The sequence below is a fragment of the Papilio polytes genome, unplaced genomic scaffold (genome assembly GCF_000836215.1).
Source record: "Papilio polytes unplaced genomic scaffold, Ppol_1.0 DF824325.1, whole genome shotgun sequence".
Classification (NCBI taxonomy): Eukaryota; Metazoa; Arthropoda; class Insecta; order Lepidoptera; family Papilionidae; genus Papilio; species Papilio polytes.
The window spans coordinates 468,421-490,037 of NW_013524879.1; the positions used below are offsets into that span (position 1 = coordinate 468,421).

The following is a 21,617-nucleotide window of genomic DNA, read 5'->3' on the forward strand; positions in this document are numbered from 1 at the left end:
CCCCCGACACTGCAGTGCGTCAGAGCAGATTGACGGCTTAACGCCATACTAAACGGACGGTCTTTACGCAGAGTCCGGGAGAGCACCGACAGCATCCTAAGAGGGCTAAGTGATAAGCCTGACTACCTTTTTAATTTCCTCCAACGCATTAGTTAGGGGCCACGTGCACGCTATTGCTTACGTCCGCGACCACGCCTGCGTCAGCTGCCATTGGCAGCACCCTGGGAAAGTCCCACTTAACTCCTGTCTGCCCCAAAGCACGGAATATTCCCCTACACTTATTCCCCTTCGGAAAAAATCATGTTTTAATTAAAAGTAGTGTTTGGAATACATATATTTTTTGTTGGTTGTATATATTTTAATTATATTATATCTTACATGATTTAAAAAAAAAATTATTGTCTATAAAAAAAACATTCAACCCTTAATTTGACAAGAGAAAAGATTTTTTTTGTAATTTCAGACATCTAAGTGAATATTTAAATAAGGTTTCTTTACAGTTTACAGTGTGTATAGACATTATCAAATTAAGGATTAATAGTTTTAAATTCCACGCGAAGTCGCGGGCAAAAGCTAGTATATACAGGATTGATGAAATTTTCGATACTAACGGAATTTATAAACTATAATACTGTTTTAACAATTTAAATGAAAAATCCTAAATATTTTTAAATACTATTAACTTGTGTAGTTATTTTTAAAGCAACTAACATATTTTGAGTATCAATTGTTCGTAAGTTTCATTTGGGACAAAAAAATCCAAATTTTTTGCTTTTTTGATATTTTTTTTTTACTTTTTTATTTATTACTCTAAAGTATACTTAAATCCATCTTGACGGTAACAAGTTTTCACTAACTTGTCGCGACAGGCTTGTAACATTGAAGGTGACCTTGGGCCTGTCAAAAACATCCTTGGAGTCGTTAAAGCTGACATTGATTCCGTCAAATATATCTTTGGGACTGTTAAAGATGACCTTGGGACCGTTTAACGTGACCTTAGGGCTGTTGAAGGTGACCTTGGGTCCGTTGAACGTGACTTTGGGGCTGTTAAAAGTGACCTTGGCGCCTGAAGCGAGCTTGTTGCTGTTGTGGGCGACCTTGGGCGCATTAAAGGTGACCTTGGGATGCCAAGGTCAGTCGTTACAGTAACAATACATATTGAGATGGGGATGCGTTGCACTAATACAGCTCGGTTCGTTATTATAACTGGAAAAAATGCAAAATTAGTTTTTTTTTATTTTTTTAATATTTTAGAAAATAGTTACTTTAGAAAGCGTGTGTAGTTTTTATTGTGATCATTTAGCAAATAACTGGTATAGCTAAACGCTACAGTTAATTTTCGTTTTTAAACTAAGTTTACTAAACGTAGTTTATTTTTGACAGACTTCTCAAAAGGAGGTACTCAATTCGTCTGTATATTTTTTTGTAAAATACAATTTAGTATGCTTAGTTTGAAAATAAAAAATGTATCACGGAAGACATTTTTCACGAATATTACAAAAACACCAACATCGTTTTTCATTGGTCAAAACCTTGTTAATCTAATTAATATTATAAATGCGAAAGTTTCGATGGATGTTTGTTAGTTTGTAGCCTAAACTGCTGAACGGATTTCGATGAAATTTGGCAAAGCTGTAGAGGATAGTCTGAAACATAAGCTACTTGATTTTAATTTTTTATAATTCCACGCGGACGGAGTCGCAGGCTAAAGCTAGTTTACAATCATTTTCCGTTTGTCGTAAGATTTGTACAACTATAAAATTATGAGACGTGAAAACAAGTTAGTTCAAAATAACTTAGGGCTAAGTGATACTTACGCATTAGTTCTTGATATATCACGTGAGTTGATTTCGAAGGCGTTCATCGCGGTTACGTAAGTTATCGAGGCTTCGTACACGCCCTTACTTGGACCCACAATTATCTACAAGTAAAAATCAATCAATGTAACCCAGTTCTTATTTAAACCAAAAAAAATCATTGACAACATTAAAAGAAGGAATATGACTTTTTTAACGGATTCAGAGGTCTTATTTATACTAATATTATAGCCTAAAGCGTGATAAGTGTAGGGCTTTTTATTAAAAAATGAATTATTTAAAAATATGCTGTAATTGCTGACATCTTAGGCAACAAAGAAGTGTGTGTTTACGCTTTATTATAATAGTATAGATAACATTTACATTTTTACACACAATTACAAATGTCATTGGATAGCAATTACCGTTGCCATGACAACCTTGCTGTTTTTATATCAGCTTGTAGTTTTTGTCTCTTTCTCGCATGACGGTTTTTTCCAAATTATTTACTCCCTAAATTTAATAGCGTGAAAATATATAACCTAAAGCCTGTGGTAAATAGAGCTTTTAATTAAAAAAAAACATTCAAAAATAAATTTTCACGCTGTAAAACTTAGAGGGGCAAATAATTTGGAAAAACCATCATGTGGGAAAGAGACTATAAACTACAAGCTGCCAACATTAAGGAAAAAAGGTTGGTAACGGTAATTGTTATTAATATCAAAGGCCTTCATTGTCGTTTCTGTATTTGAATTGACATTTGACAAAATGTAAACAATAAAATATTTTTAAATAATTTCATGCGTAAAGTCGCATGGAAATAGCTAGTTTTTGATATAGAAAGATGACTGTAATTACCTTAACCTGGTAGTTTTCTTTAGGTATGTTAACTTGCGATCCAAAGTTGCCAACATATCCGTCAGCGTCTCTCGCCGCCTTGTACGTCAGCATGCCAGTGTTGCCGCGCTGTCGTAGCACCCACGACACTGACGTCAGTGTTCGGGGAGCACATTTCTCTCTAAATATACATAATAAAATACTTACTAAGAAAATAAGACATTAAAAAACACATAAAAAGTAGAAGACTGAGAAATATGATATAATTTAAACTAATTTTAGAAAGATTTGTATTTTCGTATCTATTGGAATAACTCAAAAACTATTCCAACTAACTTTTACCATTAGAAAGGTATCTGTGTATAGGCTATGTGTTTTTATTATTTTTTGATTTAAAGGCGAACTCGCGAGCAACAGCTAGTATAGACATACTAATATTGTAAAGAAAAAAATGTATTTTTGGATGTATTGAAATAACTTAAAAAGTAATGGGCCAATTAAAAAAATCTTTCGCTATTTAAAGCTACGTTATGAATAACATAGGCTATATTTTTCCATTTCACGTCTGTCTTGTGTGGTCGTGGTATTCGGGGGTGAGCAGACACAGACGGTTGAAAACCACATTTTTTTAGAAAATCGATTCAAAACTATTATCAATTTAAACAACTTAGACAAAATATTTGATTTACGATATCGATATGATAAAATATATCAAAATGTATCAGAAAATATACATAAATCAAGTTACTTTAAGTTTTATACGTTTTTAACTTTTTAATAATGAAATACATTATCTAGATAGACGAATTAGTAAACCTAATACTCTTAATAAAAAAATAACCATGCATTGAACATATAATAACTTTTGGATCTGGGGGGGGATCCAAAACCATTTGTGGGTAGACAGGGTTTTTTTTTATTTATTTATTTTCTTTAATTCCTGCCTGTAGTTCTTGGAGCAAACTTTGCCTTGTTATATCTTTTTTTTATTCTTTACTTTGGATTTTTAGGCAGGGTACTTTACTCACCTAACCTCGTCTGTGAGGGAATTAATGTATTTAAGTAAAGCGTCAGCTGTCCGGAGGTACAGCGGGTCGTCTTCAGAGACATTCCTCCAGGCGAAGCAGGCGCACCAGTGCGGCTCAATGCCGGCCTCACTACAAGACCTATTCTTAGGTATCTAGAATAATATTATTTTAACCTTTAAAAGTATGACAATCTTTCTTATACACAATTTTGAAAAAAAAAAAATTTAAAAAAAATAAAAAAAAATTCTTTATTTTCCTTCAATCTATATTCAATTTATGGTTATTAAAAAAACATGCATTTAAGGGGTAAACACAGACTTAGAAATAAATACGGTATAACTTTAAACTTAGGAATAAACTGATTATAAGCAAATATTTGTACTGAATTTGCTTATACTAAGTTGATTCCTAAGTTTAACTTTATACCGTATTTATTTGTAAGGCTGTTAAATTACATTTTATAGGACCCTTGGTTCCTGAATTAGGATCCCCTACAAGAGCCATTCATTTCCTTAGTGAATAATACATTTAGTGCCTAAATGAATAATCCATCCATCCATACATACATACATCCATCCATCCATACATACATCAATCCATCCACCCATCCATCCATCCATCTAGACTTTTGCATTTATTTAATGGAAAGGTACACCAATTGCATGTTCAAAGTTCACAACCAAATTAAATATATTCTAGACAAAAAAACACAGAACATACAAATGACATAAAAGCAACTCGTTTATACATATCCCCCTTAAAAGGTATATAAAAATCACACAAGCTTCAAAGATATTTGAGTCCATAGATTATAGAATTATTCCCAACCGTCACACCGCTCTGTCCCCACATGGGGATAGATGAGAACAAAGACCGGAACCTTTAAGGTATAAAATAAGTTCCAACCGTACATACGTCGATAAAGGTGGGACGGATGATACTATTCTCATCTGTCCCCACATGGGGACAAAAGGGTGACAGTTGGGAATAATCCAATTTTTCGTATATTACTTACCGGTTCCAACAAAGTGAGTCCCCTTGTATAATCAGCTCCGGGCACTTTGTACGTATTCCAGTGCTGTCTCATGTGCAGCGCGTCCAGGACAGTCGCGTGTATATCGTGTGGGGTGGACAGAACGTTAACATTATTTCGCAGCACATCCTCAACCTCCGGTCGCTCGCGTTTCAGAGATTCCGGTAAAACTATAGCCATTAGAGGTAATCTTTCTTCCAATTTCCCTTGGAATGTATCTCTGACGTAAGCGTATCTAAAAAAGGTAGGAAGTACAGTCGAAGAAAGTGTCGGTGTTATTAAATGTTCGTTTGAATATTTTGAAATGACGCGGAAAACTTATATAAAATACATTTTTCTATTTTTTTTTTTCTATATTTAATTAACATATTTTGTAAATTTCGTTTTTTTGGTCAATTGATTTATTTTTTAAACAAATAATCTACTTCTGTGCACAGGTAACACAATTTCACTATTTATATTATGCATGAAATTATGAAAATTTTATTTTATTGTTTACATTTGTCAAATTATCAATAGCAAATGTCAAAATGACATGACATGACAAATCTTGGCAATCTTGCTTCTTGATGTTGGCAACAATTTATGGTCTCTTTCCAACATTTGGGTTATTATCCAAAATATTTACCCTCTAAGTTTACTGGCGTGAAAATATGTAGCCTAAAGCGTGACGCAAGTGTAGAGCTTTTTATTAAAAAAAGAATTATTCAAAAATATGTTGTAATTGCTGACATCTTAGGCAACAAAGAAGTGTGTGTTTACGCTTTATTATAATAGTATAGATAACCTATTTTTGTGTATAGCTAATTAAAATGCCATTATTTTAATTGGAATTAACTTGTGTCTGTGCAAATGTAATTAAAAAATCGCTATTTTTAAGTCAGTTGGCTTGTCACGTCATATTAACTTAGGGTAGGCTCCTAGCTCCTGGTGATGAGTGCGGTTTACCTAGGTCCGTGGTCTCCCATCACCATGAGGAATGTGTCCTCCAAGTGACCAGCTCGCTGGAACCCTTGCAGGAATTCCAGCACATCCTCATCAGCTGTAGATATCATGTTGAAGTCATCGTGAGTGATGTCCGCTATGAAGGTGAAACAAAACTTCTTACCGTCCAGTTTTAGAAACTGAAAAGTTTAATAAATTAAAAGCATCATAAATATGATATAATACACAGTTTATTTACGTTAGTTTATATAGAAATACACTTTTGAAGTATTTTACTGTAAACACGATATCAAAAGCAATTTTAAAATAAAAATTTAATGAATAGAATTATTAATTACCACTTATTTGTACCGGAAATAATAAAAATGAATCGATTTTTGACTTTTTGACCTTGAGAAACTTTGTTGTTTTTTACATCGAAGTGACATCTGAGCGTATGTTATGAATGGAATAGACGATTGACGTCAACTGTCTCATGACAACTCCGGTCGCGTTTTAGTCGCTCGAAAATGGTCGTAATTTTATTTTATTATTTTTAGCTCAATGGTTGAATGTTTTTGCGTCATTTTTTTTTGTGGTTATTTTATAACAAGTAGAATCATTTAAAAAAAGAAAAAAATACCTGCACATTCGCTATTATTAATTACAACTTATTTGTACCAGGAATAATAAAAATGAATCGAATTTTGACATTTGATAACCAATGAGATACTTTGTTGTACATCAAAGTGACATCTGAGCGAATGTAATGAATGAAATGCAATATAGTTTGTCTAAATAAGATAGATTAGTTTGATAAATGACGCATATGAAGTATAGAATTTAATTTGCATGAAAGTAAATGCCATACTTAATAGACAGGTATCGTAGTGACGAAACACGCAGCCAACAATTATGAACTATCGATATTCGGTTTAAATAATTATCGAACTCAACTAAAGTTATGTTCTTCTGAGGACAATTCTAGTATTGATTATAGTGTAGGGAATTTAACGATGACAGAAATAATAGCGAAATCCAATTCGATTACGTACGGCTGTACTAGTAATAAACATTTATTTACTCTCATTATTTATTATGGTCATTATTAATTTCAGAAAACAGTGTTTTATTTAATTAGTTATTCACAATCTATCGATTCCAACTTCTATAAGAATAAAAATCGAAAATCGATAAGATTCATGACTGATTAACCCATCCCTACTAGATTTGAAATGAATTGTCAAACGAATCTAAATTATTTAGACAAACCATAGTAAAATTTAAAAATACTCACTTGATCGGTGATATTTAGCATAAGTTTATACTGCGGCGTGTCTCCCACACAATATTTTTTAGTCCCAACATTCCACCATCTTTTACTTTCATGATATTCTTCCATATCAGGTTGTTTATTGAAACCTTTGAAACGATACTGAAAAGTTCCTATCCACGGCATATCTTCTAGATACGCGGTGCGATATCTAAAAATGTAAACATTGAATACTAGCTGTTGCTTCCGACTTCGTTTACGTCGAATTAAAAAAACAGTACAATAACATTTTTTTTCTTTAATTAAATAGCCTTTTTCATGTTAAGTTAATATTTAAAACATTTAGAGTATATCCCAACAGTGGCTGATAGAGACTCAGATAGCAATGACATCACTGTCAGATAAAGGGTCGTCCATAAATTAGTGAGGTCATTTTTATTATCTGCGATTACGCTTAATATTAAATCTTAAGCAATCTAGATTAAATGGGCCAAAACAGTATTTTTTTTTGTTTCAATTAGAAAGAAAATTGCGTTATATTTGCCGAGACTCCCTCCCTCTCTCTCCAACGTAAGATTAGATGAGATTTAACTCGACCCAACAAGGGGGAGGCCCCTTTAAACACCTCACGCAATTTATGTAAGGTAACAAAATCCGATATTTCCATCACATATTTTACACGTTGTATTATCAGACAATTTACAATTTTGTGGGACAGGCCCTTAGTTTTTTTTGGCAATTGATTGTTCAGTATGTTTGTCTGTGTGTTATGGACGCCCCCTAAGGGAACAAAATCCGATATTTCCATCACAAATTTTACAGGTTGGATTATCAGATAATTTGGTGGGCTTTCCTAAGTTTTTTATGGCGATTGTTCAGTCTGTTTGTCTGTGTGTTTGTGGTCGCTAATCTCAGAAACTATACAACCTATATTAACGGGTTTTCCACTAACTTATTACAATCATCACTTAAAATTTAAAAGAGAAAATCAGTCTTAGGTTATAACTTACCCATCTTCTTTCAACTTATAGAAGATAAACGGCATAGAGTCTAAGGTATCGTTGCTTATCTTCTTTTTTCTAACATCAGGCAGTTCCAATTCCGTCTTACCAATTAAGATAGGGAACAGAGCTGCCGGAGTACCGTCACCCACGATATTGTAACTGAAATACCACAAAATATGACAAACTAGCTTACAACCGCGACTCTGACCGCATAAAATAAAAAGATAAGTAGCCTATGTATTCTTCCAGACTATCTTCTATGACAATCATCGAGATCCGTACAGCAGTTTAGGCTACAAACTAACAAACATCCATCTAAACTTTCGCATTTATAATATTGGCGAGATTTCGAAAGAAATATAGTGCTACAAAGTAATAAATCGTACTAAGTCTGGATATTAAAAGGTATCTGCGGAAGGTATATAGAACACAATTTGAAATAACACATATGGTACTTTCTAAGTTTTTTTTAGTATCCCACCGGGACAGTAAAGTTAGTTGCACTATAATTTATATTAGAAAACTTACCCTTGTAATATAACTGCTTTTAAATCGTCTCGTAAAAACTTGTAACTCTTCGGCATCCGTCTGATAAAGCCATTATGCGAAGTGGAATCGAACCCTAATATTAATACGTTTAATGTATTCTCCCTGCCCTCTGGCGGAGTTTTGGGGTGGACAGCGGAACGGAAACCTATACTGTGGCCTTTCCATTTTGATGGTAATATGCTGAAAAATTGATCAGATTTTTTTAATACACAAAAACCTTAAATAAAAAAAATATCGCCATATATTGCTGTGACTTTAAACAATTATTTCTTTAATTTTAACTAGATTGTAACGTATTATTTAATATTTTTTACGAATTTACTCGACATATTCTAAAAAAATTAGAACAAAAAATAATTATAACGACATTTGAATTTTTCCACTATCATTTTTAATTTTTCTATTCTCACGTCTAATATTTGCGTTTTTCACCAATATAATATATTCAAAGATTTAAATGTTTTACCTATTTAGTCAAAATTAACAATAATAGAAACAAAAAAACAGCTCTTATAAAGAGGCCTAAAATATTTTGTAAAAAATGAAAAAAAAAATTTTTTTTCAATAGTAAACATTTACAGTTACTTTGGAATAAACTGAGTATAAGCAAATATTAGTACAAATTTTGCTTATACTCAGTTTAAATTTATACCGCGGCTTTTTTGTAAGACTGTTTTTTGTGACTGAATGGCCACTGTTTGCCTTGAAGAGGCATTTACAGATTCACCGGGCTTGAGGTGGACGAGCGCAAGGCGCTTAGTCTGAACCTCTTTTATAAAAAGCAAATTTAATTCCTCATACATATATGTCTAAATTTAAGAATGTGTATATCAGAGGACGTTTGAAAGTAGCGCCAGTGGTGGAAACATTGAGAAGAAAAGGGTTTTTTTTTATAATATAAAGTGGAAAACGAGCAAGGGGCCACCTAAATCCCCCAAAATGGGCATCCGCAATTGCAGATGCGTTGCCTACCCTTATACGACGGAGGAGACGCACATAAAGAGGATATTTCCCCTTCCTATGCATCTCCTCCGCCAAATCCACTTCCCCTTCCCATCCTCTCCTTATAAGAAAAGGGTGGTAAAAAATGGAATTAAATTAGGCCTCCGGCACCACACTCATCAGACTGTACACGGAATTGCTTCCATTTGACGCCTGTCTTCTGTGAGGTCATGGTATTACTGGAGTCGTGCCGGCCCTGCAGTGCTAAGATGTTAAAGCGGGCACTACCACTGTTAAGGGTGGTATGGACATGTTACGCGAGACGATTGGGACATAAACCAGAAAGTGTTAAGAATGAATGTGGCTACAAAGGAAGAGGAAGACCGAAGAAAGTATGGATGGATTGCGTGAAAGCTTAAGAAAGGAGTGGTTTCAGATATGACAGATGTATGGAAGAGCAGCACATACTGTGCCGACCCTATAAGGGATAAGGGCAAGTTGATGATGACATACCTATATATAACTTTAAACTGTCGTGGTTTTTACAAATATAATGTTCGTACCACGATTGAATTTTTTTTAGCTCCCGATATTTCGGCACAGTTGCATGCGCCATGTTCACGGGCTGACTGAAGTGATGCGGTAGTGTGAAAAAAATATCGGGAGCTAAAACAATTCAATCGTGGTAAGAAACCCGTATCTTACGAAGATGACATACCTGTCTATATGATTTCCAGTACATTTAACTTTGACATGGTCACTCCTTGTTAATACATAAGGATTACTTCCCTTTACTACAATATCTTCACCAATTACATATTTACTATCATTTATATGAATAATATCATTATATGTACACTCTATGTCTATCGTTGTTTCTAGAATCTCCTTGACTACCTTACATTCTGAATGCTGGAAGTTTAAAAAAAGAATTTAGACAATCTATACTATCTATACTAAATATACAGAGGAAAGATTTGTATTTTTGTATATTTTGGAATAACTCAAACACTGGGCAGATTTAAAAAGCTGACCTTTAGAAAGGTCATTTGTAATATAGGCTATTTTAAATAATTTTATAATTACACGCGGACGAAGTCGCGAGCAACAGCTAGTCTATACTATTCTTATAAAGAGGAAAAATTTGTATTTTTGTATTTCTTGAAAGAAATGAAAATCTGGGTCGATTTAAAAAAAAACGTTAGAAAGGTTATTACTGTTACTCGCGACTTCGCCAGCGTGAAAATAAAAAAAATAATTTAAAAACATAGCCTACGTTACTAACAGACAAATTACCTTTCTAACGGTGAAAGAATTCTTAAAATTGGCTTACCAGTTTTTGAGTTATTTCAATACATACAAAAATACAAATCTTTCCTCTTTATAATTAGAATATAGATATAGGCTATATTTTTAACTAGCTTTCGCCCGCGACCCCTCCTCGTGGAATCAAAATAACAGAAGTAGCCTATGTGTTCTTCCAGACTATACTCTACGTCTGTACCAAATTTCATCGAAAGCCGTTTGGGCAACAAACTCTAACAAACATCCATCCATCCATCTAAACTTTCGCATTTATAGCATTATTATAAAGTATGTTAATCTTACTTCTTACTAATATTATAAATGCGAAAGTTTAGGTGGATGGAAGGATGTTTGTTAGAGTTTTCAGCCTTAGCAGCTAAACGGATCTTGATGAAATTTAGCATAGATGTAGAAGATAGTCTGGAACAACATATAGGCTACTCACTTTTGTTTGTCTTAATTCCACGCGGACGGAATCGCGGGCGAAAGCTCATTGAATCATTCTATTTATTAAAAAAAACTGCATCAAAATACCATAACTTTAAAGATCGCATACATACAACACTGAGTGACTTTGTATTGTCGGCATGTGTTTAAAAAAACTTATTTGAACGAATAATAAAAATAACAATATTACTTACATAACATTTAACCCAATCTTGACCTTGACAAACAATTTTGGGTAATACCTTGTCAAATTGTGTCACTTCTTTGGCGAAAGGATCCAAATTCGGTATCTCACATCCTGTACCCTTGTCCTCCTTTAACGCCTCTTGTATTTTATTCTCAATGTATCTGCAAGTAATAATTACAAGGAATTGAAAATAGGTACTATAGAACATATTTTAAACATCTAAATAATAGCTATTGCCGCAACTCCGTCCGCAGGATTGAGGGCTATGTGTTCCAGAATATATTCTACAACTATGCCACATTTCATCGAGATCCGTTAATAAATACATAAAAATTTATAAACAAATAAATATCTAAATAAATAAATAAATAAATAAATAAATAAGTAATTTAAACGGCAAACTAGCAAACATCTAAATTATCGCATTTATAATACTAAGGTTTTTATTTAAATAAACAAACTAACCTACATTCGGACGGCATAAAAACTTAACCTAGTTATGCATTTCTTAACATATTTACTACTCTCTACCACTCCCAAAAGCAACTTACAAAAACTACTTACTCGATCACAGTCTTTCTGAAAAAAAAAACAAAAACAATCATGTAATAAAACAAAAACTAACAAACTAAAGTATAGTTCGACAAATTCATCTGGCCCAGTGAGACGTTGTGTTAAAGGATGATTCTTTCATGAAATATATAAAAAATCTACATAGAGAATTTCAAACATGACAACTACAACCCTACAGAAATTTTTACCCGACTGACAAAGATGGCAATTGTAAGGGTACTGTTCTGTACTAGCTGTTGGCCGCGACTTCGTTCGCGCGAAATTAAAATAAAAAGTTAGCAGCAGTTTATTTTCGTCAAGTTGAACCGTTCTGGAGATATGCTATATAACATCCATCCATCCATCTATCTAAACTTTCACATTTATAAGGTATACTTTCTTTAGCCTACCGAGCCAGATAAATTAGTCGGTCTTTAATGTATAGCATAATAAAACATTTCTTCTACAGCAAGAAATATTTCATTTTCACAAACAAAAGCAAAAACTACAAAAACTCCTAAACTAACTCTAACTAACTCCTAAACTACAAAAGCAAAGTAATAAATTCACACTTCATGCATATAATTAAGGGCAAACGTATCAATAATTTATCAAATGTTGAAAGTAGCCACATGCCACATGCCACATGCTATGAATCATGTCGCCAGGGGAAGGTAGGGTGTGGTACATCTTTCCCTTACCCAGCTGCCCCTTACAATATTAATAAACGTAAATTATTATGAAATAATTCTTATAGTGTTTTCTATAGATATTCCGCTAATGCAGGTCGCTTGAACTGACGAGGTGACGCACAGTAATACCGTATCTCCCCTTTTACGTCCATTTTTCTGTCAAATACTTTACCTTACTTCCTTAAAACTTCACACAACACCGTAAATGGTACCGAGATTAACGACAACGCCTATTTCATCCATAATTTATTTGACAGTATTTTACCTGTGTCTTTGGTATCAAAAATGCTTTTATATAAATAAAAAAAAAATGTATAAGGTAAATAAACTTATCAAAGTATTACTAAAAACTAGAGTTCTATTTGTATATTGCATATTTCACATGAGGAAAAAAGCAACTAATATAAATAACGAGCTGTTGCCCGCGACTTCGCCCGCGTGGTATTAGAAAACATACGAACTATATAAATTACAAAAAGCTACGTATCCCTCGGGAACCGGACATTTCTCGGGGATGAAGCTTATCTCATGTTAACTCCAGACTTTGTTTTATATCTGTGCCAAATTTCAATAAGATATGTTGAACCGTTGCAGAATGATCGAAATTTCATGTCTGTGTTCTGTGCCAAATTTCATGGAGATCCGTTCAGCCGTTTAGGCTACAAACGCTAACAAACATCCATCCATCTAAACTTTCGCATTTATAATATTAGTAAGATAGAAATACAAAATTTATTTTTTTACAAACATTTGCAAAATTTTCCTTAGTAACAATATTAATAAAGATGTCACGTTACATGTTATCTAGAAGATACGGAACAGATAATCTATATCAATTGATTTTCACGGAAAAGGAAAAAAACGACAATAAAAAACTAAAATGACTCATATGACGAATGATTACTTCCAAAGGTTATAAAAACTAATCACGTCAAAAATAATCTAAGGCCCTTCGTACACAAGGAAACGTGAATCTTAAGAGCGTACGCACACCTTTGACTAAACTATCGCACAACTGTAATCTCGCTTTAATTACGAGCTTCGTTACACAACGTAACGAAATCCGATATTTTACATGTTTGATTGTTATCAGACAATTTACAATTTGGTTGGACTGGCCCTAAATCTCGTAAACGTTTTTATGCTCACGACCAGCGGCGGATCCAGGGGAGGGGGGGTCATGGGGGGAGTCCCCCCTGACCTGGTTATTCGAGAGTTTGACAAAATATATTTACATACTTTATCAAACTTTTGACTTGACCACGACTATCTGGCCCCTCTGGCACTAAAGCTGGATCCCCCTTACTCATGACTGCATTTACGTATCCTCGTATACGAAAGGCTCAAGTTCTTTCCGACAATGTGTTTGTGTCAGTTTTTCTACACTGGGGGCCCATAAATATGCACAATGTAACCATGAAAAGCCAATAAACATCTAGGAAGTCAATTACCTGTTATTGATGTTTGTAGGTACTGAATCTAGTGCGTTTAGATGCTTAAAAACTTTAGGTGCAATTCTACTCAACGCTACATTACTGACTGGTTCTAAACTAGAAGATAAAAAAGCATATAAGAGAGTGGTTTATAAGGAAAACATCGAATAAGAATATACGGATCACTGATCTGTATAAACGGATAGGTGTTTTGCAACGATAGCTTTTGTTTTATTCGGATTTAAACGCGCTTGTAATATTACTGACAGTTAATTATATTATAATATTACTAGCTGTTCCCGTGAAATCCGCAAGAAATTACAAAAAAACTTTAATTTATTGTTCACATTTGTCAAATTCTCAATTGCAAATGTCAAAATTACCGTTACCATAATAACCTTGCTTCCTTGATGTTGGCAGCTTGTATTTTCTAATCCCTTTCCCACATGAAGGTTTGTTTCTTTAGCGTGAAAATATATAACCTAAAGCGATTCGTAAGTGTAGGGATTTTTATTAAAGAAAGAATTATTCAAAAATATGCTGTAATTGCTGACATCCTACGCCACGAAAAAGTGTGTTCACGCTTTACTATATTAGTATAGAAGTATAGAAGTATAGATTAGTTCAAATCTTTACCACAACTTCCAATTGTTACCATTAGAGTAGAAATGGCCAAAATCAAATAGGCAAAAAATAATATGTCTTATAGCCTATCCATTTATAGAGGTAAGTGTGCTGATAAATACTGTCCAAAAAAATACATAGATTGTATCTTTTTTTCAGCTATAAATTAAAGTTATACGTTTATGCACATTCTTATTCGAATCCCAGTGCAAATGTTAAAGTGACAGATTAGGGATAAGAATTGAGGGCTCAAAGACACTTCTAAAATTATAGAAAAAAAACACGATAAGGTCAGTTTTTTTAATTTTATCACGGATGAAATCTGACGAATAACGTGATACTAAGAGCCTTTTTATATTCTTATCCCTATATCCGACAATAGAAGAACCACAACCAACAAAAAGCATAAAAAAGAAAGTATAATAAGATTCAATATTTACGCCAGCTGAGGCGAGCGATCGCAACTAAGCAACATTAATGTTTGAATATTATAATACTATGACAATACAAAGTTTTACAGAGATAAATATATTTAAATCTACATTTAATCAAATGTAAAATTCTCATACTTTAAGTCGTAAATTATTGATATGATAAGACTTTCTGTCATTACGTTGTTTTATTTGATTTGATCTAAGATATTTATTTGGCATCGAATTACCAATATTAATTTCTACATAAAGATTATGTTTCTCTGCCACTTATTTTGCAAACTTACATAGATTGTGATGGCTTATTTTTATGTGTCTAACAAGTAAGTGACCACCAAATATACGGTACAAGTAAGAGGATGTGCTGAAAGTCCATATTTCCCCTTCTAGCAATAATTTCTTTGTCAGAAATTATCACATAATACAATTGGAGTGTGAATATGAAATCGGAAACAACAACGATTTTTTTTACATTTTAACATGTTTGTCTGTCCGCAAGTCCGCGATAGTTTGACTGGAATTTGACATAATGGTTGCTTGAATACTATAGGCTACTTATTTTAACTCTGCTAACGAAGTTGCGAGCGACTACTATCATAGAGTGCGTGCAAAACTTTGAATAAACTATCGCACAACTGTTTACTCTCGCTTTAATTCCTATAAGTTTATATGAAGCTCATAATACTCGATTTGTAGTTGTGCAACTAAACAGTTGAATTGGCTGCGAAACAATCGACAATCGCAAAACAGTTGTGCGATAGTTTAGTCAGTGAGCCCGCTATTAAGGTAAACAATTTTTTTTATCATAAAACAGTTATCAGCACATTCACCTAGACATTTATACGCCCACTTATTTACGACAGAATTCTACTGTCGAAACGACATTTTAATTATTATTTAACTAGCTTTCGTCTGCGAGTCCATCCGCGTGCGATTTAATAAAAAGAAAAGTAGCCTATGTGTTCTTCCAGACTATCCTCAACATCCATACCAAATTTCATCGAAATCCGTTCAGCCGTTTAGGCTACAAACTAACAAACATCCATCCATCTAAACTTTCGAAGTATGATTTCACTGGTCTTATCTCAAAGACTTGGGTGTACAGTCAGCTCTATAAATATAAACAAATTTACAAAACTTTCCAATGCATCATACGGCTTCGGTTTCAAAAATTATGAATGAACAAATCCGTTTACAAATTCATGCTAGTGTCGAATACTTGTCTAAATACTGAAACCAAAAGCATATAGTCTAAAGATTTATAAACGTGTCTATATTTAAGCAGCTAACTGTACATTTGTTTTGTATAGTTATCTACTTAAATATTTATTGACATTGCTCGCAAATAACATCGCAAACGTGACGTCAGAATTGCATTTGAAGGTTATTTCGCATTGGAGATATACAACTAGCTGTTCTCTTGCGGCTTCATCCGAATGAAATTATAAAAGCTTGATCTTATTGTTTACATTTGTCAAATTACAAATGTCAAAATGACATGACATGATGACAACCTTGCCTCCTTGATGTTGGCAACTTATGACATTAGGGTCTTTATCCAAAATATTTACCACCTAAGTTTAATGGCGTGAAAATATATAGTCTAAAGCCTGACGTTAGTGTGGGACTTTTCATTAAAAAAATATTCATTAATATGCTGTAATTGCTGACATCTTAGGCAACAATGAAGTGTGTGTTTACGCTTTATTATAATAGTATAGATACATAAATGTACAGAACAGACGGGTATTGACAACGCCAGAGCTCTAAGACATAATAACTTATGGTCGTTTTCTCAACTATATTTAAGCATTCATTAGTGTTTTTGGTTCAATAGCTTCATGAAATGCATTTCCGAACTACTACTCGAGTTTGTCTACGTTGAAATTTAGGTTAACCTAACACAAATTACTGATGCTAGGTTGATGAATTTTTAATTTATTTTATCTCTAGCTGTTGCCCGCGTCTTCGTACACGCAATATTAAGATAAAAAACTAGTCTATAATATGCCCGTCTATGTCAGCTACACTTCAGTGAAATCGAAATCGAAACAGCCGCTCCGGAGATTATCCTGAACAAACGCACCTCGCTCACAGACAGACAGACAAACAATTTTAAATGCGATTTTCGTTATCAGCAACGCAAATACATCATCATGAAATCATTTTTTTTATATATATAGATTAGAGTAACGTTTTAAGTAAGTTTCAACGGAGTATAACTCACACTAACGAATGGTAAAAAGTCGTTAGGAAACCGGCTACAAGTACTAAAATAAATCGAAACAGCAATCCAGCAATCTGTTTTACGGTTATAGGATTAGATAAATTTATCGAAATACAGAGAGGAATGTATACGAGTGAGCGAGACAAAATCACGTACTCAATGCTTGATCAAATATTTCCCTGATTTCGTTCGTAAAACCTTATCTTATTACTGTTTGTGTAAGTCTTTACCTATCAGTTGTATAGTTGTAATCAGTTATACTTCACTACTGTTATTTTAGAGTGGACTTACACCGACTATATCCTTATTTTAGGAGAACACTAGTTGTTCCCGTGCGGCTTCATACGCAGGGAATTATAAAAACTTTATTTTATCGTTTATTGTTGTCAAATTCTCAATTGCAAATGTCAAAATTACCGTTAACATAATAACATTGCTTCTATAATGTTGGCAACTTGTAATTTATGGTCCCTTTCCCACATGCAGGCTTTTTACAATTTATTGTACACCTAAGTTTAATAGTGTGAAAATAGCCAGAAACGTGTCGTAAGTGTAGGGTTTTTGTTAAAGAAAATAATTATTCAAAAATGTGCTGTGATGACTGACATCCTACGCCACAAAGTAGTGTGTTTACGCTTTATTATAATAGTATAGAAGTATAAATAAATCGAATGTCACTTAATTTGTTAAAATGACATTATCCTTATAGTAGCGGTTTTTCTACAATTTCTAAATCCAGTTACAGTGGACAATTCGTTCACGAGATTTACTCGGTTTGTGGACAAACAGACAGACATTAAAAAATCGAAAAAATATGTTCAGGAAATAAAGGTTATTCCCCGATACAAACTTACACTCCAATTTTATTATCTGTATAGGTATAGAGTGCAATAAAACTAGACTAAACGCAACATCTTATCATATGTATTAATAATATTGAATTACTAAAAAAACAGAACAGATTTCAAGCAGAACATAAGCTGATAAATATATCAACTGTACAAACAAAAATATTTTTATTACCAAATATCTTTCATACAATTACGAAAATCAAAACAAACGGAAAGAAAAGTGATATTCTTTACATCAACAAAGAAAGGAAACATTTATTAAATAAAAAAAATATTTTATAAACACTTTTGGAGAAAATATACGTTTAAACGATTTTATAGTACGACGAACTTATCTGGCCTAGTATGAGGATAACGCGGTTAATTGTCACAAAATGACATAACAGCTAGAATATGAAAATAATCTTTTGACACATGGAGAGATTTAATGCATGGGAATCGCCAGCTTCTTTGTAATAAAAAGTTTTACTACTAGCTACCCCTCTTTGCCATCAGCTTGCCCCCTCTATGGCAATAACGTCCATGCATTAATTAACTATTACAGTCCAGTGTTACTCACCGGGTCAGTTAAGTTGGTCGGACTATATGGTATCTACGTATGTACTCACCGTCGCGTCAGATCGAGATTCTCTTCTCTGTGAAGATTATCATGAAGTCTTAAGTAATATATGATACTGAGCACCAATATGAATATGAGCAAAATTTGATATCTCCTGGAACGATGCCATCTTAACATCATTGTAGATTTCACATCTGAAAACAATAATATAAACAAATAAATCACAAGGTTACTTTACGTCCCCACTAGGTGACTAGGCCTTAGTCAACCACACTGCACAGCGGGTTGACTTCAAAGATCTTTGAATATCTTAGCCGATATGAATTTTATCAAAATGTGATTGTCCAATAAAATATATTTATATGCACTTTGTAATAAATAGCACAGAGCATTTATTTAAAATACTCATGCCTGACATCTGCTACCAACTGCCAGTGACTGTCTTATATGCTAGACATATGCACACTCGAACTTACTAGCAATTCTCTACACTGCGGACATCCATTGTTTTAACATCTTTGCACACACATTGTCATTCAAATATGTATTAAATTATGCAGTCTGGAATATTCAATGTTACTGCATATCTTTTGGAAAAGTGATTTCAATGCATCTAATAATAATACTTAATGGAAGGCTGATGCATGTATGGATGGGTTGATGTTTTCCAGATTGTTCTACATTATACTAATATTATAAATGCAAAAGTTTAGATGGATGAATGTTTGTTAGAGTTTGTAGCCTAAACACCTGAACAGATTTTGATTAAAGGTATGGATGCAGAGGATAGTCAGGATAGGCTAATAACTTTTGTTTTTTTTCTTTAATTCCATGTGAATGAGGTCACAGGCCTAGGCTAGTTTATACTAATATAATAAAGCATAAACACTATTTTGTGTATAGGATGTCGGCAATCACAGCATATTTTTTAATAATTCTGTCTTTAATAAAAAAAACCCTACACTTCAACACACTTTAGGCTATATATTTGTGTATGTATTTTACTGTGGGAAGGAACCATAAACTACAAGCTGCCAACATCAAGGAAGCAAAATATCCATTGTAATCATTAATGTATTTGAATTTTCATATTTACAATTCAGAATTTGACAAATGTAAACAATATAATAAAGTTTTTATAATTTCATGCAGATGAAACAGCTATTTTATACAAAATATAATTAAGATTTGTTAAGCTTTTAAATGTAGTGACAAACATCCATCCAAACTCTTGCATATATAATAGTATGATGGATGGAAAAATAATGTGTAACATTTATACTTAGTTATAATTCTGCCTACTTACCTTGGTCTAATATTACTAATATTAATGCAATAGTTAAGATGTATAGATATTTGTTAGTAGGTATCTCTGGAGCTCAATGGATTTTGATAAAATTTGGCACAGATGTAGAAAAAAGTCCGGAAGAACACAGACTACTAGCTTTTGTTTTTTTTATAGTCATTAAGTGAAGAGTCTGTCTGAAATATTAATGGAAGATATCTATTACTAAAAAAATAATGTAGCTTCGCGATTTTATATAATCAAGGGTTTATATAAACTTTCCTATAGCGAGTTTTACAATTATGCGGCAAGTTTTGTTAAATTCAGTTTAGTAATTATTAATCAATATTTAAAATGTCCAAGGTTAGTTTCATAAAAATGCAATATAAAATATAATAGTTCGTGGTACACCATATTCGTCTTATATTGCATCTTTTTCAAATTATCTTGTTTCAAAAAAAAATTGACCGATCGTTTTTAAGGAAAACGCATTAGAATAATAAGAATAAATTAAAATACTCACATAATTCTGGAAACTTTCCGCTAGCCGCAACGAATGACAAGAAGATTTAGGTTAATCGAAAAACAAGACACATTATAATCAACAACAGAAACCAAACTGAAAGTTGCAATTTTCAATTTCTCTTTTATGAAAATCCAAAAAGCTATAAAACCATGATTAAGGTCGCGTTCGTAATTAAATGTGTCAAAGCAACTATTGTCATAGAATAAAAATTTACAGACGTGCAATATTTTCAAATAATAATGTTTTCGAATTATTATTAATAGTAATGTAGCAAATAAGCGTATGTCAAGGTCCCGATTAACCGCCAAACCATCAGTCTCAGATACCACCTGAGAGACCTCGTGGACTAGCGTTAGCGATCACTTGTATCGGAGGACAAAACAGAACTAACCGCGGCGGTGGCAGTGCCTCTTCTGTCGGCTCATATAAGCTTGTCGCACATATAAAATTTCATCGCCATGTTACACTTTTAGGTAAAAAGTAAATATTATTGTATTGTTAGATTCCTTCCTTTAGAATTCCATTAAAATAGAATTCCTTTAAAATACAAACTGAGTTCCAAGGCTCCGTCGGAACATATCGAATGTTCCGACGGAGGGTTGAGATTGGGACTCCGACTGAGCGACTCCTTACCAAGTATTTTATAAAAACTACTACGACTATTCCTTCCGTTTCCTAATATTTACCTAACAATATCGTCGTTTTAAATTAGGATAAATAGGATTGAAAAATAGCACGAATTAACAAATAACTTATAAAAATACAGGACATATCAAAATAGAAATAATGTGATAGCATGTTAATCTTTGCCGGACACTAACGCCCTCTATCGACAGACGGCGTTTTTGCACATTTTGTGACTCATTACGGTAGCGTTCATTTTAAGCCAATTCTAAGCTTCGATCAACAATGCAAATACGAATTTTTAAGCTGCAACTACACTATTACAGTAGTTCTTTTGTTATATTTCCTTAATTTTTTAGGAAACCAATACGACCAATTGTGTTACTACGACTTTACCTTGTCTAAACACTTACAAAATCACGTACTATTAACAGTTTCTGTATTGATGTTATAAGACAAAAACATGTAGTTAATAATACTATTTTAAA

General features: G+C 33.1%; 1 protein-coding gene across 1 annotated transcript; it reads right to left on the reverse strand.

Annotated features, from left to right (window-relative positions):
- Window positions 1–888: 888 nt before the first annotated feature.
- Window positions 889–20,691, reverse strand: LOC106100161. Its single transcript, XM_013278917.1, has 14 exons — window positions 20,503–20,691; window positions 18,744–18,888; window positions 11,890–11,904; window positions 11,333–11,486; window positions 10,105–10,298; window positions 8,424–8,624; window positions 7,902–8,054; window positions 6,916–7,102; window positions 5,643–5,818; window positions 4,677–4,929; window positions 3,662–3,813; window positions 2,655–2,814; window positions 1,818–1,921; window positions 889–1,206 (listed from the first exon to the last, which is right to left on the reverse strand). Exons 2-14 carry the CDS (start codon window positions 18,872–18,874, stop codon window positions 1,134–1,136), a joined length of 1,953 nt encoding a protein of 650 aa, XP_013134371.1. The 5' UTR covers window positions 18,875–18,888; window positions 20,503–20,691; the 3' UTR covers window positions 889–1,133.
- Between the last annotated feature and the right edge of the window lie 926 nt (window positions 20,692–21,617).

Excerpts from the sequence above, each read along its gene's own strand:
- LOC106100161 (XM_013278917.1), bottom strand. The coding sequence starts at position 18,874 with ATGATGTTAAGATGGCATCGTTCCAGGAGATATCAAATTTTGCTCATA. Across the intron at positions 10,299-11,332 it reads AAGATTGGGTTAAATGTTAT|CATTCAGAATGTAAGGTAGT; the intron begins GTAAGTAATATT and ends TTAAACTTCCAG. Across the intron at positions 5,819-6,915 it reads TGCTAAATATCACCGATCAA|TTTCTAAAACTGGACGGTAA; the intron begins GTGAGTATTTTT and ends TAAACTTTTCAG.